At 49.4% G+C, this 16,821-nt stretch overlaps 1 protein-coding gene across 3 annotated transcripts in view; it reads left to right on the top strand.

Moving 5' to 3' along the window:
- ncan (neurocan) overlaps positions 1-16,821 on the top strand; it is a 95,574-nt gene that overhangs the window by 22,525 nt on the left and 56,228 nt on the right. The window contains exons 2-4 of one of the 3 annotated variants that reach the window (XM_033046782.1): positions 788-912; positions 10,946-11,025; positions 14,439-14,840. In XM_033046782.1, coding sequence (XP_032902673.1) covers positions 10,953-11,025; positions 14,439-14,840 — 475 coding nt within the window. In that variant the 5' untranslated portion in view covers positions 788-912; positions 10,946-10,952. Of the gene's footprint in view, positions 1-787; positions 913-5,105; positions 5,378-10,945; positions 11,026-14,438; positions 14,841-16,821 lie in introns of those variants that run through there. The other 2 variants (XM_033046781.1, XM_033046780.1) reach the window with 2 other exon arrangements.

Below are 16,821 nucleotides of genomic sequence, written 5' to 3'. Positions count from 1 at the left end.
CCACAGACAACTGTGGAGGCCAAGGCAATGGATATTTTTAAGGTGGAGATGAGCAGATTCTTGATTAGTACGTGTGTCAGGGTTATGGGGGAAAGGCAGGAGAATGGTGTTGAGAGGGAAAGATTGTCATTGTCAGCCATGATTGAATGGCGGAGTAGAGTTGATGGGCCGAATGGCCTAATTCTGCTCCTAGCACATTTGAATTTATGAACTTGCTGTGCTGGCAATCCCATCTGCTGCCTGCCCTTTGCTACAGCTCTGTGCTCCCCACCAGCCCATGTCAACTGCAGCAGAAGGTCTGGGCTTTCCTTTCCTCTCTAACTGTTTCCTACAGCTCCTTCAGCATCAGACGCCTAATTGCCTTCTGCATACGGCGGGCGATGCCCTCTCCCCATGCTCTGCACCGCTTCCTCCCTTCGCCGATCCCACGATAGACCAGAGCAGGCTGCCACATTCAGGAGCGCTCGGTGGAAATATTTCCGTCGCTGCTTGAATGGCAAATGAGATGCTGTCAGTGATCGGGAGATCAGACAGATGACCTATTATCTCCCGAAGCCTGGAAGCTTTTCAGAGAGATGGGTCCATCAGGCAGTTTAAGGGATAATTGAAGTAAAAAAAAAGAAGCAATTATTTGATTTTATAAAAGGAGTGAACAGGAAGGCTGGTCTGTCGGTTCCCTGTTCCTTTGTTCTTGATGCGAGATTCTGTTCTCTGCCTCTGCGAGTGTGAGTGAGGGTGCTGCAGCAGCGTTATAGTGTAAGAGCGTTTTGTTTTATCGTTACCACAGGGAGGGGTGTGGAGCCACAGCCTGGGGCTCAGTGTGGGAGTGCGCCCAGCTGATTCACACTTGGCACAGCAGCAGCAGCACGGGAGGAAGGTGGATTCGGGAATCACAGTGGAGAAAACTGAAAGGTAAAAACATCATTTTATTATATCGCCCTCCAACCACTAAACCACAGTATGTATTCACAGAGGGATCCAGCGCAGAAACAGGCCCTTCGGCCCACCATGTCTGTGCTGACCATCAAATTTAGAAACATTTGGTCAGGTACATGGATAGTACAAGGAGCAGCAGATGGAATTGGTAGCACAGAAGGTTCATAAGTTGATCAGGGTTTAGTGGGATATTTATTGGTCAAACAGTGGCGGACTGGGTCTAGAAATATTGATTGCCAGGAGACAAAGGGGGCCCACTTCATCAGGGGCCCACTTGCCATCGGGCAAGCTGACACCCTGGTCAGTCCGCCACTGGGGCCAAATGCAACTGGATGGAACTAGTGTAGATGGGACATGTTGGCTGGTGTGGGCAAGTTGGGCTGAGGGGACAGTTTTCATGCTGTAAGACTCTAAATACCGATCCAAACTATTTCCATGGTTCACCATCAGCCTTCCAAGTGCAACCTTGTCCAAGCCTTATTGAAGCCCATGGAAAGGACCAACCATGTCTCTCACTGCTGCTTGTGGAACATACCCTGCATTTCCAGATTACACCAGTGGCTATAATTCAGAAATATTTCATCAGGAGTTCGATGTTTTGGGAAATAAAAATGCAGATATTTTCCCCCTGACCGTGCCATATACTCCTCACCCGGGTCTCTCTGTCAGATGTCATTTCAAGACTCTGTGGGTGGATTTCAATGGAAACCCACAAATGACTACCTTTGACCCTGCAGCACCATATTCATTCCACCTGTTTCAGTGAATGCAACAAAGCTGATGCTGGAAACAATTGATGGGTGAGACCATGGATCATGAGAGGAATAGATCGGGTAAACGCACATAGTCTTCTTTGCCCAGAGTAGGGGAATCGAGAAGCAGAGGACCAAGGTTTAGGGTGAGGGGGGGGGGGGGGGGAAACATTTAATGGGAACCTGAGGGGTAACTTTTTTACACAAATAGTGGTGTGTGTATGGAACGAGCTGCTGGAGGGGGTAGTTGAGACAGGTACTGTTGCAATATTTAGGAACATGTAGATATGTACATGAATAGGATAGGTTTAGAAGAATATGGGATGAACACAGGCAGGTGGGACTAGTATAGATGGGGCATGTTGGTCGGTGTGGGAAAGTTGGGCCGAAGGGCCTGTCTCCACACTGTATGTGCCACTCTATGACTTTATCTGTGGAAGTATATTTCTGGTCAGTGACCTTTGCTGGAACCTGCTGATTGTTTCCGGGATTTCTAGTTTTTATTTCAGACTTCTAATGTCAGCAGATTTTGCTTTTCAACAAAGGAGATGTATGTTTGGAAGATGAAGGCCAGCGTGCGTTTCTATAGCACTCTGCTCAACCTCAGGACAACTTCAGGACAACCTATAGCTCCCTGCACTCCTTCAATTTGGACTTTCAAAAAGCCTTTGACAAGGTCCCACACAAGAGATTAGTGTGCAAAATTAGAGCACATGGTATTGGGGGTAGGGAATTGACATGAATAGAGAACTGGTTGGCAGACAGGAAGCAAAGAGTAGGAATTAACGGGTCCTTTTCGGAATGGCAGGCAGTGACTAGTGGGGTGCTGCAAGTTATTTACAGGACCCCAGTTATTTACAATATATATTAACGATTTAGACGAGGGAATTAAGTGTGACATCTCCAAGTTTGCAGATGGCACAAAGCTTGGTGGCAGTGTGAGCTGTGATGAGCATGCTAAGAGGCTGCAGGGTGACTTGGATAGGTTGGGTGAGTGGGCAGATGCTTGTCATATGCAGTATAATGTTGATAAATGTGAGGTTATTTACTTTGCTGGCAAGAACAGTCAGTCAGGGTATTGAGTACATGAGTTTAACTTCATCTTCTCAAGGCCAGTTACTGATGGTCAGTATGTGCTGGCCTTGTCACTGATGCCCGTATCGTAAAATCTAACAAAAAACAGACAGTGGTCCAAGTGTTGCTGTTTAGGAAGGATTAGCACAGATAGGTGCTTGAGAGTTGGCATAGACAGGTGGGCCGAAGGGCCTGTTCGTGTGCTGTAATTCTCTCTGACTATGACTGTTGTGGATGGTTTGTGTCTTGTGATTTCTGTGTGGCATTTAACTGTTGTGCCAGGGATGACGTTTGTAAATGCAGAGAGAGAGAGGGAGAGAGAGAGACAGAGAGAGAGACAGAGAGAGAGAGAGAGACAGAGAGAGACAGAGAGAGACAGAGAGAGAGAGAGAGAGAGAGAGAGGGAGAGAGGGAGAGAGGGAGAGAGGGAGAGAGGGAGAGAGAGAGAGAGAGAGAGAGAGAGAGAGAGGGAGAGAGGGAGAGAGGGAGAGAGGGAGAGAGGGAGAGAGAGAGAGAGAGAGTTGCCACTTCTGGCTGTCTGGCACAACATTTAAAATTAATAGCAGTCAACAAAGATTGTAAAATTGGATGCTGGTCTGCAGATGGATTTAATTGCGCTTCGACTCCATGCGTCTAGAATTGTGGAAGTTAATTGGGCAAATGTTACCTCTCGCCCCTCCTGTCGCCTGCCTCGGGCTGTGTGACTTTGCTCCCTGCCCCTCTCCACCATAATGATTAATTACAGTTCACAATCTGATTCTCTAGTAATAATTGCGTTGTTGCTAAACTGTTCATAGGTTCTTCATGGTAAAGTGTCAGCCCTTCCACTCCCACATCACACTGCCAGGTCCCTGTCACCTCAGTGGATCCCAGCCAGGCATGTCGATACTGGTGGCAGGGTGGGCAGTGCCCCCTGCACTCTGGCCTCTTCCTACTTCTCCCCCCTCACCCAATTCAGCTCAAGGCCATCAACCGCATCCTTCACCCGATGCACACGTGCACACACCCGCACACACATACATACATGCACATGCATGCACTCACATATGCACATGCTCACACACATATGCACTCACATACATACATAGGCATGCAGCCATTTAATACATACATGCACCCACATAATACACATATGCACATGCATATGCATGAACATGAACACACACACACACACACACACACACACACACACACACACACACAGTGGCGCATCGGTCGAGTTGCTGCCATACCCAGGTTCAATGCTGACTATGGGTGCTGCCTGTGTGGACTCTGTATGTTCTCCCTGTGACCGTGTGGGTTTCCTATGGGTGCTCAATTTCCTTCTCACATTCCAAAGACATGCAGGTTTTTAGGTTAATTGGCTTCTTTAGATTGCTCCGGATGTGTGGATGTGAAACTGGGATAGCATTGAACTAGTGTACGGGTGTACATTGGCCAGCGAGGACTCGGTTAGTGGGCAGAAGAGCCTATTTCTATACTGTATCTCCAAACTCACAAGTGCATGCATGCACTCACATGTATTCACCCAGAAACATACAAAAACTCACACACACACGCACATGCATGTACTCACATACACACACACACATGCATGCGCATGCATGCACTCATACACATGCTCACACACACACACACATACACACACACGCACATGCATGTACTCACATACATACACACACACATGCATGCGCATGCATGCACTCACACACATGCTCACACATACACACACGCGCGGAGATTGGGAGGTAGGTTCTGAAGGGAGTTACAGAAATAGGGATGATGTTGGAGCCAGGGAGGTTACAGAGAGGGGGGATGTTAAAGCCGGAGGGAGTTAAAGGGATGGGGACGAGTATAGGGGTTGGATGGGCTTACAGGGATGGGGAGGGGTGTAGGGGTTGGGTGGGCTTACAGGGATGGGGACAAGTGTAGGGGTTGGATGGGGTTACAGGGATGGGGTCGAGTGTAGGGGTTGGATGGGGTTACAGGGATGGGGCCGAGTGTAGGGGTTGGATGGGGTTACAGGGATGGGGAGGGGTGTAGGGGCCATAGGATGTTACAGCGACGGGGACCGTTAATGCCGGAGGCGGTTACAGGGAAAGGGAAGGGTGTAGGGGCTGGAGGGGGCCACAGGCATCGGGAGGGGTGGGGGCTATAGGGATGGGGAGGAAAGTAGGGGCCAGTGTGCGTTACAGGGACAGGGAAGTTGTCGGGGCTGGAGGAGGGTTGAGAGGGAACAAGCATTCCCTGCTGCTTGGAGACAGGAGTCGGTGTCGGGCTGGCTGCCAGGTTCTGGCTGAGGATCGGGTTGCGCCCGGCATCAATAATCGATGGAGAGACTCCTGCAGTGAGTGCGGGCTGGGTGCTGTAGGGATAGTGCGGGGACCCAGTGCACACAGTTCCCTATAGATCCCATGTAGGGGGAACGATGATCAGACCACATTAGCTTATCGTCCTATCATCCAGAGAGAAAAGCGAATGGCCAGGGTGTTATAAGGAGCCTTGACGATACCTCCAGCCTTCCTGAGGCGACGCACCGTGAAGATGGACTGGATGGGAGTGACTGAGGATCCTGTGATGGACTGGGCTGCGTTGACCACACTCTGCAGGTTCAGGTGGTCAGGAGCTGAGCAGTTGCCACACCAGGCTGCGATGCATCCCGTCAGAATACCTTCTATAGCACATCTGTGGCACATCTGTAGCACATCTGTAGAAGTTTGAGAGAATTCTCATGGACATGTTGAATCTTCTCAGACGCCTGTCCCACATTCACGACCTAATTCACGACCTCTGCCGAGTTTGCCCTTGACTCATACTTGCAGAATGGTCGTCACGAGGTTGTAGGTAGATCGTAGGTAGGTCGACAGGTAGGTCTTAGCAGGCCGTGATGCTAGTCGTAGGTACTCGTGGCATCAAGTAGGTTGGGGCTTTTTTTTTCTAGCCTGATGAAAAATGTCCACGAGTAAAAAAGGTCGTGGATTAGGTCGTGAAAGTGGGACATTTGCTGATGAGCTTTCTAATCTCCGGGTCGGTGTGAGGGGACCAGGTTAGGTTGCTGGTGATATGGATGTCTAGAGACCAGCAGCTGTGTTGATGAGGACAGGTAGTGTGTACCCCCTCCCTTCCTTGCATCAACCACCAATTATTTTGTCTTGCTGATGTCAGGTGAGGTTATTGTGTCCGGGCTCGATCCAGCCGTGAAGATGTGAACACTACTCGCTGAAGCAGAGAGATGGGTCGGTTTCTGCACCACCCCCCCCCCCCCCCCCCCCCCCCCCCTCGTGGGCTCGGGACAAGCTGGACATCCCAACCCAGACCTCACAAAAACCCGGACACTTCTGAAAATACTCCATTTGTTGTTCGATTCATTGGAATGTGGTCTTGTTGCCAAAACATCAGAACACGACGGGCAGGGAGTGGGCTGGACCAGGAGAGAGGTGGTTCCCGGTGAGGGTGGTCCACATGCTGGACCCAGGGACTGGCTAGTGTGCCCTGTGGGCAGCAGGCAGCGTGCTGGTCCCTGTGGGGTGGGGTGGGGTGGGCTGCTAGTGGTTCCTGGTGGTGCTAGTGAAACCGTGAGTCCTGGCGGGCGGGTGGTCCATGTGCTGGACCTGACGGGCGGTTATTGCTGGGGATGGAGGGGGGGGGGGGGGCAGATTCTGTGATGTAGTGGCAGATTTGGTGGTGGGTGGGCTACCCCGGAGCTGGTGGTTTTCGGAGGCTCTGGTGATACGGTGGATCCTGGTGAGTGGGTGGTCCACGTGGACTCTCGGTCCACTTGCAAGGGCTGAATGAGCCTCTGCCAAATGCCTTTTTTCTACATTCCTGCATCCATCTGACCAGTGGAAGGCTGGCAAAGTAATCCCTGGGGGAACTGGGCACTTGCTGATGAGTAAATGCTGTAAAAAATAGGCTTTGATGGAACTTTCATGGAGAATTTGGAAGGTGAGATTAAACCCCCTGTCAGTGTCAGGAGAACGGTGTCTTGTCACCAGTCTGCGGGGCCTTGGTGAGTTAATGCCCCGTGTATACATACAATCCTCAGAGAGACCCCCAAAGCTCTCCATCAAACATGTCCAAAAATCTGCCAGTTTAGCATAAACGCAGAACAGAAATAAAAGCAGAACATTACTTACACCAACTTACCCAATAGTGAAAGGACTGGATAAAGTGGATGTGGAGAGGATGTTTCCACTAGTGGGTGAGTCTCGGACCAGAGGCCATAGCCTCAGAATAAAAGGACGTACCTTTAGAAAGGAGATGAGGAGGAATTTATTGAGGGTGGTGAATCTGTGGAATTCATTGCAACAGAAAACCATGGAGGCTATCAATGGATATTTTTAAGGTGGAGATTGATAAATTCATGATTAGTTATGGGTGTCAGGGGTTATGGAGAGAAGGCAAGAGAATGGGGTTGAGAAGGAAAGTGAGATCAGCCATGATTGAATGGCGGAGTAGACTTGATGGGCCAAATGGCCTGATTCTGCTCCTATAACTTATGAACCTATGAACATGTAATGAACACTCGGTGGGTCTGGCAGCATCTGTCTCAAAGACTCTTCGCCAGAACTGGAGTCGTTCACTCTGTTTCTCCCTCCACAGATGCCGCCTGACCCGCTGAGTGTTTCCAGCAGTTTCTGGTTATTTTTCAGGTTTCCAGCATTTGCACTTGTTTTGATTTCCATAAAACCAGTCGGTTTCACTAATACCCAGGGGCAAAGGTGCCGCTCACCCAGCCTGGCAATGTAACTGCCCCTCTCTGCACTCTAAAACAGCCTCACAAAACCTCAGCACAAAGCAGTCACAGATGGCCAAGATGGGCGACACGGTGGCGCAGCGGTAAAGTTGCTGCCTTACAGCGCCAGAGACCCGGGTTCAATCGTGACCTTGGGTGCTGTCTGTATGAAGGTTGTACACTATGTTCTCCCTGTGGCCACGTGGGTTTTCTCCACATGTTTCGGTTTTCTCCCACACTCCAAAGAAGTACAGGTTTGTAGGATAATTGGCTTCAATACAATTGTAAATTGTCCCTAGTGTGTCGGATAATGCTATTGTGTGGGTGATCGCTGGTCGGCGCGGACTCGGTGGGCTAAAGCGGGCTGTATCTCTAATGTCTAAAGTCTAAAGAATGACATCCTGACACTGACATTACATTAAGTAAAGAACTTTAAAAAAATAGATTGTTTTATGCTTGGATCTGTAAACTGGTTTAGGGTGTTCCAATTCAGCAGTGACACTGTTCTCCTGAGGCTGGACAAGCAGCTTAATTTTACCTTCAAACTTTCCATGGAAGTTTTATCCAAGTTTATGTTTTACAAAACCTACGCAGCCACATTTGTCCAGTTCCCACGGAGCTTACTTTCACCAAGTAGTGGCGTACAGTGCGGCGGAGAAGATGTCTTTCTGGATTATACGCCGGGTGTGAGATACTCCATTCAAATGAGATGTGAAGCTGGGACCCTGGAGCAGAGAGGTTATACTTCTGTTAGAGACCACGTCTGGTGAGAACACATCTGGAGTACTGCTCTCCTTCGAGGATGGATGTTAACTTGTTGGAAATAGTTCTGAGTAAATTTAACAGATTAAGACCTGGAATAGGCAGGGATGTTTTATGGGGAAAGGTCAGACAGTCTGGGATTGCTGCAACATACAGTGGAGACTGATATTACAGTGGTGGCCCGTAGACAGAAACAAACATAAGTTTCAGTTAAGCAATTACCATTTACAAAAGTACACTGCACATACTCAGACACATACTTACAAAATTGATAAAATATAAATATATCACATGATTCATCTCATGCCATCTTAAAAGTACAGTTACCATTCTATACACAACAAGCACTGAATATAAGAGCCCGGAAGTCATGATGCAGCTATATAGTATTTTGTTTCGGCTGCATTTGGAATATTGTGTGCAGTTCTGGTCACCTCATTACAGGAAGGATGTGAAGGCTTTGGAAAAGGTACAGAGGAGGTTTACAGAATGATGCCTGGATTAGGAGGTATTAGCTACAGGGAGAGATTGGTCAGAGGGATTGTTTTCTCTAGAATGCTGGAGGTTGCGGGAAGACCTGTTAGAAGTAGATACAATTATGAGAGACATATATAGGGTAGATATTTTTTCCCAGGATGGAAAAGGGCAGAGGTTTAAGGTGAGAGGGATAAGGTTTAAAGGAGATGTGAGGTGCCATTTTTTTTTACACAGAGGGTGGCAAGTGCCTGGAATACACTGCCAAGGTGGTGGTTGAAACAGAAACATGTGGCATTTAAAAGATGTTTGGATAGGCAGATGGATATGGAGAGACCAGAAATGTCACCTATCCTTTTACTCCAGGGATGGTGCTTGATCTGCTGAGTTACTCCAGCACTTACCTTACTGCACACAACCCATGTCCCTCCATATCCAAAGATAGATATTTGGCTAGGGAGGAATATGGATTATATGCAGTAAGATAAGTGATGGACTTGGCATTATATTTGACACTGACATTGTGGCCCACGGGGCCTGTTTGTGTGCTGTGCTGTTTATGTTCCATGTATTTCTATCACTGGCTGTGATTTGAGAGTTACTCATCTTGTTCCTTGTTCCTTGTACCTTGGCAATCCCGTCCCTCAATGTCACTTCATCTGAGGAGTTGCTCAACTAACACAGAGAGTGAACAAAGGTCTCTTCCATTACTTGCTCACACAGTCGCTGTCAGTCAAGCTGGGGATAGATTACAAATTCCCTCATGGAGGACGTCAACGAGCCAGGTGACTTTCACACACAGACTGGCAACACATTGAAACAAGATTTCTGTTCCAGTTTAACGTCACCATTTGTACACAACGTCTCCAACTACTGTAGTGGGATTCAACATTTATTGATCAGCAGTCACTGGATACAGGATACATCACACTGTGACCTGCTGCCCAAACCTTGGATTCAGGAATCTCCTCGTTACCTGAGCAAGTATAATCTGCTGCACTTCAGGAGGTCAAGAGTAAAGAGAAAGTATCCAGTTAATAGCAAGATTTTTAACAGTATTAATCTACGGAGGGATTTGGGGGTTCTAGTCCATAACTGCTGAAAAGTGGCAACACGAGTAGATAAAGTAGTAAATAAGGCATATGGCACGCTTACCTTCATAGGTTGGGGCACTGAGCTTTAGAAAAATTTAGTTAGGCTACATTTGGAGTTTTGTGTGCAGTTCTGGTCGCCCCATCCACATGTGGAGGCCTTGGAGAGGGTGCAGAAGAACTTTGCCAGAATGCTGCCTGGATTGGAGGGTATTAACTACAGGGAGAGGTTGGACAGTTGGATTGTTTTATCTGTAGCCTGTGTCTGTGTTGTATTGATCTATGTTCTATGTACCCTCCCGGCCCTCTCATCACACCTTAAACTCTCATTTCCGTTACTGAACTTTGGTTACCAGTTCAATATCTCCAGAGGTGGGCCAGTGCCAGATGTGGGGTCAGTGCCTGCTATGGGTCAGTGCCAGATGTGACAACACCAGATGTGGGTCAGTACCAGGTGTGGGTCAGTACAAAATGTGGGTCAGTGTGAGATGTGGGTCAGTACCAGATGTGGGTCTGCACCAGATGTGGGTCAGTACCAGATGTGGGCCTGCACCAGATGTGGGTCTGCACCAGATGTGGGCCAATGTCTGATGTGGGTTAATACAAAATGTGGGTCAGTGTGAGATATGGGTCAGTGCCAGATGTGGGTGAGTGCCAGGTGTGGATCAGTCCCAGATGTGGTTAGTGTCGGTCTGATAAATAATCCTGTGAAGTGGTCAGCAACGTTTTCTTCTGTTAAAATAACTATACATTCCTGTGTGTGTTAGTGTGTCTGTGCCGGTGTATTCGACCCTGGTCCGGTGCTGTGGAGGGTGACTGGGGTCAGAGGTCACTGTAACCCAGGTCAGAGGACCCAGCTGTCAAGGTGACACGAGTGAGTGGGGCTGGAGCTCGCTGTTGCTGGTGGGTTGCGGAGCTGCCCTGGCCCCAGTGCCCCTACCCGCGGCTGCCTGCAGCTTGCAGCGGCTGGGATGCTGGCGGAGCAGCTACAGGCTGTCATGCTGTCATGATGGGTGCCTGCTGCCTGGGGCAGATGAGTGATGGCAGGGCTCGTTCACTACTGTCAGACACAACCAATTAAACCTTCAGAAAACACTTCAATTTCCTTCCTCTTGTTCCAGGACAAGCATGCTGAAGGCATCGCTCTGCATCGCCTGGATCAGCCTCTGCTGGGCATCTGCCACGGGTCTGCCAAATACAGGTAGGTTTTCAATGTGCAGGTGGGGAGATACGAGGAGACTGCGGGTGTGGGGGATCAGTGTGTCCCAAGACTGCAACAGTAACCCCCAGCGTGATCTCCGGAGTGACCCCACAGTGACTCACAGAGTGACCCCACAGTGACCCACAGAGTGACCCCACAGTGACCCACAGAGTGACCCCACAGTGACCAAGTGACCCCACAGTGACCCACAGAGTGACCCCACAGTGACCCACAGAGTGACCCCACAGTGACCGAGTGACCCCACAGAGTGACCCCACAGTGACCCACAGAGTGATCCCACAGTGACCCATAGAGTGACCCCACAGTGACCCACAGAGTGACCCCACAGTGACCAAGTGACCCCACAGTGACTGAGTGACCCCACAGTGACCCACAGAGTGACCCCACAGTGACCGAGTGACCCCACAGAGTGACCCCACAGTGACCCACAGAGTGACCCCACAGTGACCCACAGAGTGACCCCACAGTGACCGAGTGACCCCACAGTGACCAACAGAATGACCCCACAGTGACTGAGTAACCCCACAGTGACCTACAGTGTGAAGGCACAGTGACACCACAGAGCGACCCTACAGTGACCCACACAATGACCCACATATTGAACCCCCACAGAGACCCACAGTGACACACAGAGTGACCCCACAGTGCCTGGGTGGCCCCACAGTGCCCAAGTGACCCACAGAGTGACCCAACAGTGACCCACAGAGTGACCCTACAGTGACCCACAGTGACCCCACAGTGACCCCACAGAGCAACCCCACAGTGACCCCCAAGAGCGATCCCCGGAGTGAGCCCACAGTGCCCACAATGATGCCAAGTTAAACTAATCTCCTCCGCATGCACATGATTCATATCCCTCCATTTCTTGCATATCCATGTGCTGATCTAAAAGCCTCTGAAATGTCATTTTCGTATCTGCCTCCATCACCACCCCTGGCAGCCCGCTCCAGACATCCACCAGTCTCAGTCCCCGCATATCTTTAAACTCACCTTCCCCTCCACTCACCGTAAAGCTATGTCCTCCAGTCTCTGATATTTCTGCCCTGGGGAAAAAGGGTTTTATATACATTTAATATATTTGTAATTTAATATATGTAATTTTATATACATGGAGTCATAAGTTATACAGCGTAATAACAGGCCGATCAGCCCAACCTGACCACGCCAACCAAAATGTCCCATCTACACTAGCCCCACCTGTCTGAGTTGGGCCCACATCCCTCTAAACCTTTCCTATCCAAATACCTATCCTAAAATGCCTTTTAATGTTGTTATATGACCTACCTCAACTACCTCCATCTGTAGCTCATTCCATATACTCACACCAACTGAAAATGTCACTGCTCAGATGCTTATTAAATCTTTCCTCTCTCAGCTTAAACCAATGTCCTCTGGTTCTTGATTTCCCTACTCTGGATAAAAAATTCTGTGCATCTGCCCTAACTGCATTTCGTTGTCTCTGCACTGTACACTGCACAATGACAATAAAGTTTGAATCTGAATCTGAATCTATTCCCCTCAATCTTATATACCACTATAAAGTCCTAGCCTGCCCATCCTCTCTCTATAGCTCATCCCTCAAGTCCTGGCAATATCTTTGTGAATCATCTCTGCACTCTTTCCAGCTTAACAATATCTATCCTATAGCAGGGTGACTAAAACTGCACACAATACTCCAAATGTGGTCTCACCAACATCTTATAAAACTCTAATATAACATCCCAATGTCTATACTTGATACCCTGTCTGATGGAAGCCAAAATACTGAAAGCCTTTTTGATCACCCTAAAGAACTATGACGCCACTTTCAAAGAACAATGTACCTGCATTCCGTGATCCCTCTGCTCTACAATACTCTCTGGGTCCCTGCCATTCACTGTGAAGGTCCCACCCTGGTTTCACTTTCTAAAATGCAAAACCTCGTACTTATATGCATTAAGCTCCGTTAACCATTCCTCAGCCCACTTACCCAACCGATCAAGATCCTGCTGTAATTTTTGATAACTATCTTCACTATCTATGACACTTTAGTCTGCAAACTTGCTAATCATGCCTTCTACACACCCACCCAAATCATTGATAAGCCACAACTAGCAATGGGCCCAGCCTATCACTAATCACAGGCCTCCAATCCGAGATACAAACTTCCACCATTACCCTCTGTATCCTTCCATGAAAGCAATTCACTATCCAGTTGGCTAGTTCATTTTAGTCATTTGCCACTTCCCAATTCCCAAAGAGTTGATAAAGCTTTGCCCTCTGCCTATAATAGGGCCCTGAACACATTTGACAAATTCCACCCCATCTAAGCCCTTGTCACCATGACAGTCCCAGTCTATATTGGGAAAGTGAAAATCCTGCATCATGACAACTGTACAAGTTTATATCTAACCTTATTATTACGTCTGTCAGGCCTGCCGTCAACCTCCGAATGCCAGAGTAACAAGTTGTGTAAAGCTATAAATGCTGCCGTCATTATCCTACAGCCACACGGTGTAGACACATCATTGATGCCACTCAATGAGAGAAAGATTGGTATTAAACATAATAATTCATTTAATTAGAAGACCTTTCAATGAGACTGATAATTTTGTTCCATGCAAGAACATCAGACTCTCCATAGGCAGTTCTCAATGGACTCTGGCCACTCCTACCATGTCCTGCACTTTGTTCTTTATAGGTGAAACCTCACTGAATTCACTCCCTACCTTCAGTCCTGGCAGTAGGTTGCCCCAACTGCCAGCCGTCACACCAGGCAGCTCCATGCTGGCATTCATTCAACCTTGCAGGCTTCATCACTGCAAATGTCCCAACAGAGTCACATCAACCCTCATAGGCACTACACAAATGAAGCCACTTAGTGTGGTGCAGGAAGATCTAAGATACTGGAAAGGGTGCCCCGGAGTGGTGCTGGAGGCATTGCTGAGGACTATAAAAGATGTGTTGGAATGAACTGCAGATGCTGGTTTACACTGAAAATAAACACAAGAGGCTGGAGTAACTCAGCTGGTCAGGCTTTCCAAGTCATAGGAGCAGAACCAGGCCATTTGGCCCATCAAGTCTATTCCACCATTGAATCATGACTGATCTACCTTTCCCTCTCAAACCCATTCTGCTGCCTCATCCCTTTCTGCTGAAGGGTCTCGACCCAAAACATCACCCATTACTTTTCTCCGGAGATGCTGCCTGACCGGCTGAGTTACTCCAGCTTTTTGTATCCATCTTCACGTTAAAAGTAATGTTGGTCCTGCCTTCAATAAAAATGAAGACCTTGGAAATGTTATCTTCATCGTGGGTGGGGGTTAGGGAATAAACTGCGCGGGGGTGTGTGTAATACGTTGAAGAGCCCTCCCTTCCACCTTTAACCCTGTGTTGCTGCCTCGCTTCCCCAGGAAGCAAGAGGTATGAGAAGGCAGTGAACATCAAGAAGGACCTCCACCAGCCGGTTCACCGGGAACTCGCGGCCTCTGCGCTGCTGCCCTGCGTTTTCTCTGTGCGCCCAAGTTCACCCGTCGACCCCTCGCTGCTCCCCGACTCCCCGCGGATCAAATGGACCAAGGTGTCGCTGGAAGGTGGTAGCAGGAAGGAAGTCGTCATCCTGGTGGCCAAGAACAACACGGTGAAACTCAACCCTGCCTACCGGGGCCGGGCCAGCCTGCCGGGCTACGGGCCGCTCCAGTACAACGCCAGCCTGGAGATGGTGGCTCTCCGCGCCAGCGACTCAGGCATCTATCAGTGCGAGGTGGTGGTGGGCATGGACGATGAGCAGGATACCGTCTCGCTGCACGTTACCGGTGAGTGTCTGGGGCAGAGCAGTCTGAGCTGTGAGACCTTCTGATGCACCTTTAGAAAGGAGCTGAGGAAGAATGTCTTTAGTCGGAGGGTGGTGAATGTGTGGAATCCATTGCCAAAGATGGGCTGTGGAGGCCAAGTCGTTTAGTTTAGTTACAACGCGGATGTGGGTCCAGCGATCCCTGTACACTGGCACTATCCTACATATTAGGGACAATTTACACTTTTTATCAAAGCTGATTAACCTACAAACCTTTGGAATGTGGGAGGAAACCGGAGCACCGTGGGAAAACCCACGCGGTCACAAGGAGAATGTACCAACTGTGTACAGACAGCACCCATTAGTCAGGATCAAACCCGGTCTCCCGCGCTGTGAGGCAACAACTCTATAGTCTAGGTACCACCGCGGCCGCCTAGTGTCCTCAGCAATATGCAGAGGGCCTTACAAGACATTGGATATTTTTTAAGGCGATGATTGACAGATTCTTGATTAATCAATGTGGCAAGATTATGGGGAGAAGGCAGGGGAATGGGGATGAGAGGGAAAGATAGATCAGTCGTGATTGAATGGCAGAGTAGACTCGATGGGCCGAATGGCTTAATTGTGACAATCCTCACACCCAGAGGTCCCGCAAAGTCTCACGGCCAACTCTGGCGCCGGTGTATGGTCAGGAGCTCGGGTGACACAGCAAGCCCACAGGGCAGCAGGGTGGCGCAGCGGTAGAGTTGCTGGCTTACAACTTAAACACCTTTTGACTACAGGTGCTATAACCATGTAACCGTATAACAATTACAGCAAGGAAAACAGGCCATCTCGGCCATTCAAGTCAGTGCCGAACACTTATTTTCCCCTAGTCCCATCTACGGTGCTGTTTGCAAAGAGTTTATACATTCTCCCTGTGACCGCGTGAGTTTTCTCCAGGTCCTCCGGTTTGCTCCCACATTCCAAAGACCTGTGTGGGTTCATCGGTTAATTGCCCCTAGTGTGCAGGATAAACTAGTGAAAGGGTGATTGCTGGCCGGCGTGGTCTTGGTGGGCCAAATGGTCTATTTCCACGCTCTATCTCTAATACTGTGTAAACTAAACTAAGCCCCCAAACCCTTAGCAAAGTGCTGCGTTAATGCCCCATTCTCCATTCTGAATTAACCAACTCTCCTCCAGAGTAAATCCTATCACCACAGATCCTCAGCAATATCTCCCCTATCACTGATGTGAGGACTTCTAACACCTATGATTCATACTTATCCCGCACCACTGTGCAGTGTCTGCTGTGTGCACCATAATGCGGCTTTTCACCCCCTGGCACGCCGACCCTGCTCCCCACCGCCTCTGCCCGCCCCGCACCCACATCCCACCCCCCAGCGCATTGCTTGCTGGATGTTGTTCTGCTACAGTATGGCCGTCCCTCCCTCTGTGGGGAACCCCTCTCCAGCCCGCAACCCCTCTCCATCCACTGGAAGCTGGCCCGTTATTTCCAGCGACCCCACGGCGCATGTGAATGCAACGCGGGCGGTTGCATTTTCACCGTCGCAGCCCCTCAGTGCAACACAGGCTGCAGAGGACGCCACGTCAGAGGGGTGAAAAACTGTTCTCTGGTAACCGCGGCAACCAGCTACAGCAGCTCTTGGCAACCAGCGGGCCACACGTTTCGTGTAAAGGATGCGTGTACTGGGTCGACATTCCCGGGGAAGGGCCGGGTTTCTGACATCTCGCATAAGGTCTGGCCGTGAAACGCCGCTCGCTGCAGCCTCTGACCTTGTAGCTGGTTGCGTGTCTCTCTCCACGGCACCAGTCCACAGAGCCTGCCAGGGTCTTCACACCGTGGCATGACTGGCGATGGATGGCATCACCCCGTGTGACCCAGAGGTACCTGGATTACCAGCAGCACCACACCGATCCGTGATGGTACACGCGGTCTAATGATGACCACTCACACTGAGGTACAGCATAAAACCTCAGTGTACATCCCTCCCGTGTACGGC

The sequence above is a fragment of the Amblyraja radiata genome, chromosome 29 (assembly GCF_010909765.2).
Source record: "Amblyraja radiata isolate CabotCenter1 chromosome 29, sAmbRad1.1.pri, whole genome shotgun sequence".
Taxonomy (NCBI): domain Eukaryota; kingdom Metazoa; phylum Chordata; class Chondrichthyes; order Rajiformes; family Rajidae; genus Amblyraja; species Amblyraja radiata.
This window is presented reverse-complemented; position numbering and strand designations above follow the sequence as displayed.